This window comes from Xiphophorus hellerii, chromosome 21 (assembly GCF_003331165.1).
Source record: "Xiphophorus hellerii strain 12219 chromosome 21, Xiphophorus_hellerii-4.1, whole genome shotgun sequence".
In the NCBI taxonomy this organism is placed as follows: Eukaryota; Metazoa; Chordata; class Actinopteri; order Cyprinodontiformes; family Poeciliidae; genus Xiphophorus; species Xiphophorus hellerii.
This window is the reverse complement of record NC_045692.1, coordinates 23,499,557-23,512,851: the sequence shown is the minus strand read 5'-3', so window position 1 is coordinate 23,512,851 and position 13,295 is coordinate 23,499,557. Positions and strand designations below refer to the sequence as shown.

General features: G+C 37.8%; 1 protein-coding gene across 2 annotated transcripts; it reads right to left on the bottom strand.

Moving 5' to 3' along the window:
- Positions 1–2,837: 2,837 nt before the first annotated feature.
- LOC116711462 (neutral cholesterol ester hydrolase 1-like) lies at positions 2,838–12,740 on the bottom strand. 2 transcript variants are annotated; one of them, XM_032550781.1, is made up of 5 exons: positions 12,324–12,740; positions 10,166–10,388; positions 7,816–7,885; positions 7,356–7,527; positions 2,838–6,048 (listed from the first exon to the last, which is right to left on the bottom strand). In XM_032550781.1, exons 1-5 carry the CDS (start codon positions 12,456–12,458, stop codon positions 5,428–5,430), a joined length of 1,221 nt encoding a protein of 406 aa, XP_032406672.1. In that variant the 5' UTR covers positions 12,459–12,740; the 3' UTR covers positions 2,838–5,427. The 2 variants fall into 2 exon arrangements, with proteins under 2 accessions (XP_032406672.1, XP_032406673.1); XM_032550782.1 differs by having other exon boundaries at positions 12,276–12,390.
- Positions 12,741–13,295: the final 555 nt, after the last annotated feature.

Below are 13,295 nucleotides of genomic sequence, written 5' to 3'. Positions count from 1 at the left end.
CCACTGACTTCTACAGAGCAGTCTTCTGATTCTTCTGAGGGAGAAACTCCGTCAGACAGAAGGATGTCATCTTCCTCGGAGGAGAAATTGAAATACGCGTCACATTTACAAGGCCAAAAAAATTTGTTGTCTTTGTTGATTCACTTTTTGATTGCCCAGGCCATTCAAACTTCATCCTTTCACTGCTCTCTTCGGGTCTTTTGTACAACTCATAATCGCCTCCTAGAGAAAGTTTGGGCTGAAGTTCAGGGGGAAGAAATCGACCATGACCCAATTACAATCTCAGTTCACAGCCAGAAGATATTTGAAGCTATTTGTAAAACTTTCAGGGGATCCAGCCTGGTTGTATGTAGTTTAATGATGTCAGACAACGCAGCATTGGACAAAATAGTTGTGACATCAGTTATAAAATATCTTAGAAGACCTCGAGAGAAATTATCCATAGTTGAGCGTTTTTTTAAAGTCCTGGGTGAAGCATTCTGCTATCCCTATTGTTACGCTTGGGTTGTATTTAAGGGAGGAGAGGAGGCGGCAGCCTCGTCAGGACGGTCAAAAACTCACAACCACACTGGTACTGGGAATTTCCACGGTGTTGTCCTTTAATTAATACGCTCTTCACCAACCTTACAAAGCCGGTTGAACGGCTGCTATAATATCAGACATGTAGATGAGCAGCGTCCAAACAACCCGTAACATTACTAAAGAAAGCTAACATGTCCGTCTAGCACGTTTCTCCCACGCTCTCTACAGAGAAGCCGTGGCGCATACTTGTGACGTCATTAGCAATACTAAAGTATCTTAAAGAGACACTACACAATTACGGCTGTTACACTATATGTAAACTTAGTCCACCCCATCTGTACAGAGTCCAGTCAGCCAAGACGACTTGAAGAGACGACTCCCACTGAGGCTGAATCAGTCTTCCAGAGTCCGGCAGCAAACAGGAGGAAAACCAAATGGCCGTGAGAATCCTTGTCAGGGATCTGATCAGGAGGACTATTGAAAGATCAGGACTGAGCTAAAAAAACATTTCAGATGTACACACCCTTGAACTACCAATCAGTACTTTATATGGCAGATAGCATGTTCAGCCTTGTAGGATAAGTACAGGAAGCTACAATCGGAAGCTAACTTCAGCTTCGTTCCAGATGCAACTCAAAAAAGGGCATTTGGAGCATCATGGGGTTAAGGGCTCAAGCCCTTCCACCTCCCTGTGCACATACCTGCTTCGGAGATCCGACTTCTGATGGGCACCAATCCAACTTCATGGGATTCAGGTAAACAAACTCTGAGATGCCCTCCTCCTTGGGCGGGTCTGGTTAAGCTTTTTGACTGCAGGTGTGCTTGCATTCAGACGAAGACCTGCCTTTTAGCAGCCGGGTTCTAACCGGCAGGTCGCCTCACCTCACTGCCAACTTTCCGTCACGCGATCTGAAATCCCGTTTCCATCCGCCTGACAGCTTTCTGTTTCTCTGCAGGCCTCAACTTGAAGAACAAGTTGCAGAAGAGCGTCTTAGAAACCAATGAAAGGACAAAAAGTCCCTTTTCAACAAACCCCTGATCTGCACAGTGGTTTTATTAGCCTCCATTATTTCTGGCAATATAACTTACAAATAAAAAACACAACTGTGTTCATGAATTTCCAAATAAAAGTGTAAATAAAAGACACATGAGTGGTAAGTTAAGTCTGCGCAACCAGAATTTTAACTGTTGCTCAATAACATCCAGAGAGCGATCTGGCGCCATCGTCTGTTAACTGAAATCAGAATCTGCTTTATTCAGAATGTTATGATTCAAAAATATCAGCAAACTAGGAATAAGAATATTGCTGGTAGAAGAAAAAAAGGAGGAGTAAAGTTACCGAGAAAAAATCTTTCTGAAATTAATCTAAAAATTTCAGATTTTTTTTTTTAGCTATTTTTCAATTTTTTAATCTAAAAAAAATGCAAGTTTTTTTTTTATTTCTGAGATTTATCTCTAAATTTCTGAGTTTTTCTAGAAGTTTTCAACTTTTCAAAATCAGAAATTTCCATGTTTTTTTATAGAAAATGTCTGAAATTAATCTTAAAAGATATCTGAGGTTTTTAGTAGAAATTCACTCCTATTTTTTTCCTCCTTCAGTTCATTGTTCAAACTGGTTATCTTAAGATATGAAGGAATTATTTACATAAAACCAGCTCCTATTTCTTACAGAAAAGTTGCTTGTGAGTTAGTTTAGTCTTATTTCAAATGTACTACAAAATTTGCACTAGAAACCAGACAAAAATACTTGGTTAGACATTGCTTTTTTTGTTTTTGCAATGATTGGTTTTTGATTATCATCAAATACAATAAAAGTTACAATATGTATAAAATGTGCTGTTCAAATAAACTTGACTGTCTGGAATCACTTCTTCCCTCAGAAAAGAAACTCCCATCTCGCTTATTCCTCAAAAACTGGAGAAGTAACGACCACAATCAGGTCATCGTTTCTGCTTCTGGCTGACAGCCAGAGCCGTGTCTGTCAGGCGCTAGCCGACGTCATTTATTTTATTCGTTTTTCGGACAGCAGTGGAGGAGAAAGGAAACATGATAGCCCACCGGGGATCTGCTCTCTCATGGCGGTACAGAAGTCTACTAATAGATTTCACAGCCATCATCTTGGCCCTGCAGTGCAGCGATCTCCACGTTACCGAGTGAGAGGGACACACACACTATTGCACAATGCTGAGTATACACAGCTGTGAACTCTGGCATACTTTTACTACAACACACAGACATAACTCACGCTGACTTCTAGTTACATGTGTCAGCAAACCTCTGCAGTCTCTTAGGGCATTGTTAAGGACTGGGTCGAAGTTCTTCAAACTAGAAGCAGCTTTATTCAAAGTGTAAAGCTTTACTTTTACAAAGTGCATCATCTTCAATCTGCAGACCATTTTTAAACAGTGGAATAATAATTAAAAAGGAAAGCAATGTTCCTTTATTTCAGTATGAATTATTACATTTTGCTTTGGCAAAAAGTCAAATCATGATGTATTCTTTTAAAAAATGCTTTCTGGCTTATTGAACAAAATGAAAGGAATGTCATATTTTATTATGTAAACATTACTTTTTAGTCTTGGAGTTGTTGCCTCATTAAATTTAAAAATATGGTTTTAAGTGTGAGATATACTGAAAATACAGTTTCCAAAGCAACACAGACGAGAAAACAGTGACAAACATAAACAAATGTTTCATATAAAATCAGTAAAGAGTAAAAAAATCAAAAATAAATATAGCCTTATCTTAATCTAGGAGTAGAGTTTGAGTTCTTTCAAATGATGAACTTTTAAACGTTGCTAGGCTTTTAGCATTAATAGCTGTTAGCTTGAGTCACCATCAGCTTAATCAGTCATTATCTTGAACAATTGTTTTCCAGCTGTTAGTTTAAAAATCTGACAGCTTGAGTAGATGCTAATTAGCAGTTAGCCTAAGAAGTAGCTAGCCTAAACAACACCAAGCTTAAGTAGCTCTGAGTAGACGTTAGCTTGAGCAGAATAGCTTAAGTAGATATTAGCTTGAATCACTGTAAGCTTAAGCAGCTAAAAATTTAAGTAACCGTTAGCATTAATACTTTCAAGAATGAGTAGTTATTAGCTTGGGTAGCTATTAATTTATCAACTGTTAGTTTGAGTTGCTATTAGCCTAAATTGCTGCTAGCTAAAATGAAAAGATTGTCCAACAAAGTCCAACTTTGGGGGGCTTTCAAGTTTATTTTTCCAACTCGGAAGTTGAAATTTCCAACTTCCGATGGATCACAGCATTAGCTTCACTACATTTTAGTTTGTTTAGCTGTTAGCTTACCTATCTGTAACCCTGACTAGCAATTCAATTAGTTAGGTATCAGTTTGTGTAGCTTTTAATTAAAATAATATTTAGATGAGTAGTCATTAGCCCAATACGTTACTCCCATGAGTTGTCATTAGCTTTAGTAGTTGTTGGATTATTTAGCTGCAAGCTAAAATAAATGTTAACCTTTAGTTAACATAGCTGATCACTTCAGGGACTTTTACACTGCAAGAAGCGTTAGCTTGGTTACAAGTTAGCTAAAATAGCTAATTGGTATTAGCTATTTGTTTGAGTAGCCTTTGCTTGAATAAGTGTTTACTTGGTTTTACCATAACCATTTTGTTTCTGAACTTTCATTACTTTACCGTCTGGTAAAAGTTTAACAGTAATGATGCGTAAATCCGAACGTTTAAAGTAAAACGTTTTGTTTGAAGTGAACTCTGAACGGTACAAGGCAGCTTAGAAAATGTTTTGTACCATCTTCTAAGCTGGGAGGTGAGATTATAACTCACCTCCCAATTGAGTTATAAATAACAAAAAAATCATGATAAACATGTTTTGTACTTCAATGTTTATGGATTTCAGGAGCCAAAAAGTGGCCATATTTACTGCATTAAATTATATAATTAATTTATGTGTTTGTCTCACATGTAACAAATTTAATTAATTGCAAAAAGTACTTTGAATAAGCTCAGGTGTTGCAAACAGCTGCTTTGTGGCCTGTACGGCACCTTGTTGTGTCCAACTAAAATGTCAATTAATCAAAAACACTAACCCTTTAAATAAAATACATAAATAAATCATAAACATAAATGACCTAATTAACAAATACATCAAATAAAATGTGCCAAAGTACAAATTTATAAATTGTGCAGACTCTAAAGTAAAACACTGATCCATTATGCGTTTTGTCCAGTGGCTGACTTTCTTTTTTATTAAGTATGTGTGAATTCATTTTCTTTTAATCCAGTGTAAAATTAGCTTACATAAAAAAGTGTTCTTTTTCTTTTTTTCTTTTTTTTTTTTTTAAATTTCAAGAAATAAATAAGCCATAAATATATTTCCCCCCCTCAGAATGTTCCCCCATAATAATATTTGCTTTTCATAAATATCTTTTTTTTCTCTATTTTCAATAAAATATTCAGATCCAGTGAGTTTTTTTTAAAGCATTTCTGAAGCAGTAAATCAGATCATCATGTCTGTTTACACTGCAAAAACACAAAATCTGACCAAGTATTTTTGGTCTCGTTTCTAGTTAAATACATTAGTTCACTTAACAAGACAAAACTAAGCTAAAGATAACCTTCCAGGAAGATATAAATATTGTTGAAAAGGTTCTAGTTCTAATATTTCACTTTATCTGCCAATGAAACAAGGACTTTTTCAAGGAATTATTGATTTAAACCAGCTCCTATTTCCTGATGAAAAGTTACTCTCAAGTTAGTGTTATCTTAATTAGTGTGCAATAAGAAATTTGCACTAGAAACTCGACCAAAAATACTTGATAATTGTTTTTTTGCAGTGTAAAGATGTTTACACTGCTGCTTTTGTTTTGGGTTTTCTTTACAACAATTTTTAAAAATTCAACTAAGAGCTCCCATATGTGTGGAGTCCTGCTCATAGGTTCTGGTCCAGCCAGCGAATGTAGTTCCTCATACTTCTCTGTCCAACACTCGACATCATTGGCAGGTTCGCAAACACCATGCAGCCATGGAAACCGTCCTCGTAGTGGTCACTCGTCACCTCAACGCCAGCGTCCCGCAGCCGCCTGCCGTACATCAGTCCGTCGTCCCGCAAAACGTCAAACTCGCACGTCATCACATATGCTTTGGGCGTTTTACCCAGAACCTCCTGCTCCGCCAGCAGTGGCGCCGCCCTCACGTCTATCAGCCCCGGCACCGCGCCCACCACGCCTGGCGATCCCTTCTCCTTAACGACCGGCTTGAAGTTCTTCTTGCGCTCGGCCGGCAGCAGAGCGGTCCAGTTCAGCTTGGAGCGGGTGGCGGCGCTGATGGCCCGCTCGTCCAGAGCGCTGTGGTTGTTCACCAGTAGGACGGGCTCCAGGGAGGAGTCGGCGCCCAGGTACTGCAGCCAGAAGCGGGCCATGTAAGGCCTGTAGAGGATGGGCACGGCCTGGTTCTGCTGGTACGACGGCGTGTGGAAGTCGAGAGCCTGCAGCACTGGGTAGATCAGCGCCTGGGCTTTGAATTTCACCTGCAGAGAGTTATCCAGGCTGAGCTGCAGGGACAAAATTAAATGTACAAGTTTAGAGGAAGATTCCTGACCCAAACTGAAACGGGCCGGTCGCGGTAACAAATGTCACCCAGAAGTTATTGCGATTGTTGTTTGGAGACAATTTCCAAGTAATATGATGGGAATGGTACAATAATAATAATAATAATAATAATGCAACAACACATTCTCAAAGATCAATAAACTTTAAATTATAACCAACATTTAACACTGGAACAGGACATTTTAAATAATCAAAATAAATAAACAAAACAGAAATTGCTAAATGAATAACAGAGTCTCTAAAGAAAATTGTCCATCAATAAAAGGGCTAGTTGAGACCAAGTCACCAAACTGAGGACATTTGTCCTCACATGGGACAAATCATAGCACTTCCACTTTAGTTTTGCTTGCTGCTAAATTGGTCAAGTTTGTTCACCGGCAAGCAAGTGAGTTTTAAATGTTAAAATTTAAACATGAGTTTCAGTTATACATCTTCAAGCCATACCAATACTGATGTTTGACTACGCGTGCTAATTAATATAGTTAGCAACAAGCTTTGTTTTAAAGTTTTTGACTTGACAGAAGAAACTAAAAAGGTTTACTTACCAAATATTTTTGGTTTAATTTCTAGAGAAAATATCTCAGTACACTTGAAATAAAACTAATTTATAGATAACATTTCCGCAAAATACAGGAACTGTTTTTACGTAAATAATTCCTTAACATCAACATCAATGAAAAAGTACAAGTTCCATTGGCAAATTATTTTATTCGTGACATGGGAAAAATATATTTTTTAACTCGACAGTTAAGTCACATTCCACGGGCACTGCGCTGTTACCTAGCAACCCAAGCCCCGTTACCTAGCAACCTAAGCTGAGTCCCACTTGAAACAAAACAAAACTAATTCACGAGTAACTTTTCAGCAAAACACAGGAGCTTATTTTAAGTAAATAATTCCTTAATTTTGAGAGCTAAATTCACATATCACATGGTAAAAATGTCATGTTATCAGTGAATTTATCTGCTAATGGAACAAGAATTTTTAAATCGATATTAAGGAATCAATGACTTAAAACAAGCTCCTATTTCTTGCTGAAACATTACTTGTAAGTTAGTTTTGTCTTATTTCAAGTGTACTAAGAAATTTTCACAAGAAACTAGACAAAAATATTTGTCTAGACATTGTTTATTTGCAGCATTAGTGGAAAGACGGGGTGTAGGACCTTCAGTTATTTCTATTATGAATTAATAAAGAGATAAATTAAAATGTGGATGTGCCTCTTTGTAATATTTGTGGGGTTTTTTACCTCCTGCGCCACAGCAGCAGCCAGGTTTCCTCCAGCGCTGTCTCCAGACACGCAGAGCCGCTCCGGATCGATGCCGTACTGCTGCAAGAGTTCAGCGGACAGGAAGACCCGCGACGCTGCCACGGCGTCGTGGTACTGATCCGGAAACACGGCCTCGGGAGCAAGGCGGTAACTATGACAGGATAAACACAACATGGCAGCATTTAAAGTCTAAATTATATAAATATATAATATTTATATAAATATTCCAGTTTCTGGGCAGAAATCATCTCACTGGTCTCATCAGTTCAACCGTGTCCATGACAACTGAACGAACCCTCTGTTTGTCGGACAGGACACAAACCTACCGTGAAGTTTACATAAAAAACCTCCTGTTTCATGAAAGCCACAGCAGCACTGCCGTTAGCAAGAAAAAGAAAATAAACTGGGTAGGTTTGCTGATTTAACTCCCGACACTCACTCCACAGACATTATGACGGCGTCCAGATCCTCCGCCATTTTCCGACAGAGGAGGTCATAGGAGCGCATCTCTGCAAAACAAAGACGGTAAAATTCATAAATAAGGAACATTGTGGTGTAAATGACAGATGTACTAAGTGCTTTCTATAATAATTTGACATTTCCTGGCATGTAAAGGAACAGCTGATGGATAAAAACAGAAAAATGAGGTAATTTATCAACACTGAGGGAATATTTCATGGAAAATAAGAGTATAAACATCTCTACTTTGTTCCAGAAGAATCATGGAAAAACTACAGCATGTTGTTTCCTACAATGACTATGACTGATCCAAAAGCAATAAATCAAGTAATAAATTAAAACAAGCTCAATAATTTCCATTTGCATAATTTATCTTTTTCTCTTTTCTCTCTTTGTACCAAAACCTGGATGATAAAACTCTTCAGTCTGAAGTTTTGGTCTCAACTGGATCCTTTTTAAGGACTATTCACTTTATTTATTTGTTGTTTTGTTTATTTATTTTGGATATTTCAAATGTCTTCCATCCCTTGTAAAATATTCATTAAACTTTAAAGTTTATTGATCTATGACAATGAGTTCTTGCATTATTATCACCATCATATTACTTGAATATGATCTCAAAACAACAATACTATAATTTATCGCAACAACTTCTGGGACCATTTATCGTCCAACAGAATTTGTTATCATGACAGACATAAAGATGACCACTCTTTAGTTTATTTTAGACAACAAAATAAAAAATAATACGGAGCCCTCTAGGGGACATGGGGATTTTTTTTCTTTTGCGTTCCCTCGCAAAACTGTACTGGTCAGTTATGCAGCATAATTGAATACTGTAAGCCTTTCTTACGGTGGGCGCCGTATTTTATGCTTTAATATAAGGTTATGTAAGGTTTTTCCATGAATGTTAATCTTTTTGTGAAATATCTGAAGTTTTATATCTTTCTTTAGGATAGAAAGGCGCCACAAACCTACGATATAAACAGAAACTTTCCGTAAGTAGGAAAGAAATAAAAACACATTATAATTTGGACTATTTCTGAGTTATTATCGCGGGTAATAAGTCATCTGACAGTTTTGATTGTGTCTCTGTTGTGTTCTAGTCTGAATGGTTTAAAGAGCTGCTTTCAGCTCCATCTTAGCCTTAACAGACATAAACGTGCAGTAAAAAATAAATCGATTTTCAATCAGTGTTTTGCACCAAACAGTTTTTATTATTAAGTTTTTATTATTAAAAACACGACAAACTAATGATGGTAAAGGGCCGCACTGGGTTAACTCTGGAATCTCATCTGTCTGTGTATCAATCAACTCCAAACCTTTTCTTTGTTCTGTCACAATTATTGATTTATTCCATTTTGATGATCAGGCTCCAAACTTTGCCAGGACTGACCGCCCCGCTCACCGCTTCCTAAAACACACAAAGCCAGTATCCTTCCCATTCATACCTGGTGACGTCACTCCCACGTCGACACACCTAAGTGTCAAAGCCTCCTGCTCCTGTCATATCAATAATTACTTATTTCATTCATATGGCTCCTACAGAGCCTCAGTGAAAACTTGTTTATTATTATTAACTGTTTGGTGCAAACAGTCGATTTATTTTTTCCTGCATGTTTATGTCTGTTAAGGCTGAGATGGAGCGGCACTGAAAGCAGCTCTTTAAACCATTCAGACTAGAACAACAGAGACACAATCAAAACTGTCAGATGATTTATTACCCGCGATAATAACTCAGAAATAGTCCAAATTATAATGTATTTTTATTTCTTTCCTACTTACGGAAAGTTTCTGTTTATATCGTAGGTTTGTGGCGCCTTTCTATCCTAAAGAAATATATAAAACTTCAGATATTTCACAAAAAGATACTAACATTCATGGAAAAACCTCACATAACCTTATATTAAAGCATAAAATACGGCGCCCACCGTAAGAAAGGCTTACAGTGTTCAATTATGCTGCATAACTGACCAGTAAAGTTTTGCGAGGGAACGCAAAAGAAAAAAATCCCCCATGTCCTCTAGGGGGCTCCGTAAAATAAAACTCTTTTTTGCCTCAGAATTAAGAAAATAATGTGAGGAAACATGAATTTACATATTGGTCAGCAAGATAACAGAAGGTTGGCATCCGGAAATGTCTTGTATCCTTTATTCTTTTATAGAATCAGATATATTTTTAGACTAATCTAAGATGTTTAGGTCTAAACTTTTAATAAACCATAAAATCTTGAGATGTTTTGTTTTTAAGTGTTATATAAACTGGAGGTATTCCTAAATTAGAGTGAAAATATACTGTAACAAAAACATTAAATCTAGGATTAAACCTACTGCCACTAGCGAGCGCCCAGCCTCCTCCATGGAAATAGATGACTCCTCTTCTCAGCCTGCTTTCTCCGTTTGGCTGAAACACGCGGGTGGGGACGCCTCCCAGGGTGGAGTCAGTCACGTTGACGGTGGGACTGGAGCGAGCCTCGATCACCTCCACCCAGGACACCACCCGGTTCAGCAGGTGAACACGGTGGCACACGCCCAGGGTGTGGGCCGCGTCGCTCTGAAATGCACAAACAACCCGTGTTCACAACAGATCAATGCTAGAGAGTCTGGATTCAATTATATACACTGAAAGTTGAGTGGAAGGAAAAACGGTGGCACAAATAACACCCATTTAAGAGTGGGGAGCTTCAAACTCCGGACTGCAGAGAATAGACTAAACCCCATAAACAGCGTTTTTGTTGTTTTTTAAAGCGTATTCTTAAGTATGGCATTAGATAAAGTTGATGGGAAAATTTCTCAATTTCTTAAAAAAAAATTTCAGCTTTTCCAAAAAAGAGTTGATGCCCAAATGGGGGTATTTGCTGAAGAAGTTCTGACGTAGCCAATTCCACTAGTTAGTCTGTGCCTTACCAGAGGCACAAAACTTGTACAAATGTCTACATTTTTAATTATTCTTTTATTTTTACAGCCAAAATCTGACAAAATTATGCTTTCGATAGCCTGGTTGATTCACTTCAAACCAGAAAATGGTAAAAAAACAAAAAAACAAAAAAAAAAACGCCTAATTTGTTTGGGGGTTTTTTTTTGCGACATTTTAAAAATTGGTTAGAAATATAGCTCCAGATAATCCCAAATAATCACCCTGTTAGAAACAAATCCACAAGTTTCACTTTTTACATTAAATCACTAAAACAAACTAATTTATAACTTAATTAAAACTAAATAAACTTTCAGCGACATTTTAATTTATAGAAACACAATGGATGTGAAACCTGCGTGAAAACGTTCAACCCTCTGTTGAGTAACAGGGTGAAATCACTGAGCAGGCTGCCAAACCTGTCCTCTGAACGCAGGAAAACCTTGTTGCTCTTTGCTTACAAAGGTCTAGACGCAGCATCGTCTGCTGAAGGCCATTAGATTGCCGTCTGTGGAGGCAGGTTACCATCAGTAATGCGGTCAAAGGAGTTTTTCACATTATTGCAGCATTCTGTGCTTTCTGTTTGGACCTCATGGGAATTTTCCCCAATAATACAATAAATCGACAAACATAAAAATGAATAATTATCTGATGCATTAACAACGATTTGAATTGGAGGTTCTTATTTATCATTTTTATTAGGATGCATCACTCAGTTTCTCTTTGACCAGCAGTTTAAACAGTGTGAAATTTGGCTTTTTTGATTATCATGAAATGCATTTAAAGTAAATATTTGCATCTCTGTCAGTTTGTAAAATGCATAATCAGCCAGTCATTTCATGCACTTTCTTATCAACTCAGTAAAAAACGGATTCAGATTAGAGACAGAATTGAAAATTAAGATGATCACAATGTTTCTGTTGGACTCAAGAATCCACAAGCCCACATGTGTTGCATTTAATAAATAGATTTCCACATGGTTCAGTGTTTAAAACACTAAAAGCATTTCTGCAAGATCTAAAAAATTTCAATTCAATCATCTTAATTAAAAATTTACATTTTTCACACGAGAAACTACAAATACCATAATTCTCTAACAACAACACCAGTTGTAACTGTAAAATTAACGGAAATGAAACGTACAGGTGTTTAAGTTTGGTAACCTTAGTGTTGAAATACACGAGTCACTTTTCCACACCGGAAAAAACACCAACCAAAGTAGTATTGAAACACATAAACGGGCCAGAAAAACCAGAGATCCCCATAAGCTTTAATAAGGACAATTTGTGCACAAATATGAAACAACCTCCCCAATTTATGTACTATTTTAGCTGAGGTTTTTTTTGTTGCTCTTATTTTGTATTTTCCGATGCGATTCTATTTTAATCTCTCCAAAACTTGATTTAGACAGCTCAACTTAGTAAAAATCGCATTAGTGATTTATTATTTAAACCCACAAGCAGGTGTTTACTTGACCTGCGCGGCTTTAACCTGTAAAACTTGATCCCGGCTGCGGCGGATCGCTACCTGTGCGCCGGTGTTGCACCGCATTCAGCGCATCTCTCCGCCACTCACCGCCCGCATGAAGCTCCGGAACAGCGCGTCCAGCAGCATCAGCTTCCACGGCTCGCTCACGCCGCTCGGTAGCGGCAGGTACACGTAGTAGGCGGCCGCCGCCAGCAGCACGGCCCCGGCCAAACGGAGCCTCATCGCGCAGAAGACGAAGGAGGAGTGAACCTGCCCGGGAGAATCATACGGCACTGCCCGCTGTCAGGTCGCCAACGGTCGGGGAGGAGGGAGCGGAGCGGGTGGGAGATTCGTCAGGGATCGACGAAACCCGGAGGAATGACCCCGGTTTTAAAATAAAAGCACAAAGTGGCACCGAGAGCGAGATTTTTCACGGAGAGAACGTCTCTAAGTTTTATTTTGAAATGCTCATGTCGGAAGTCGTGTAAGCCTTGCGTAAGGATTTTTGCTCATGGGAGTTGTAGTTCTTCGTGGAAAACGGCCGTTAGTTTAGTCTGTGACTAAGCTAGCTGCAAAAACGAACCACCAAGCTAAGACACAATTCAATCCGATTGGAATGTTTTTAATCATTTAAACAGTCCTGCGTTTGTGACTGATTTAAGCAACCAGAAATTAAAATGTCTGTACCAACAAAAAGTCTCTCAGAATAATATACATGGCACAGTAAAAACAAAAATGTGAATTTCTGCTTGTATGTAATTAAAAACCAGTTGTAACAACCTGGGTTGTTCTTCTGTGAACCTAATTCATTTGTTTATTATTGACTTTTGCTCAATTAAATGTCTTATGTATACATTGCAAATGGTATTTTTATTCTAGTTGATCATGTTTTTTTCATGTTTTTTTATGTCTCCTTATTTCTTTTGTTCCTCCTATAACTGATGGAGATATATAGATATTATTTCTAATTTATAAAAGTATTGTTTATGTCATTTAATTAGCTCTACGTTCATAAGGAAATGAAAAAATATGGTGTTTTATAAGATAATGTATCTTATACGGTGCCAGAAATGGCACCGT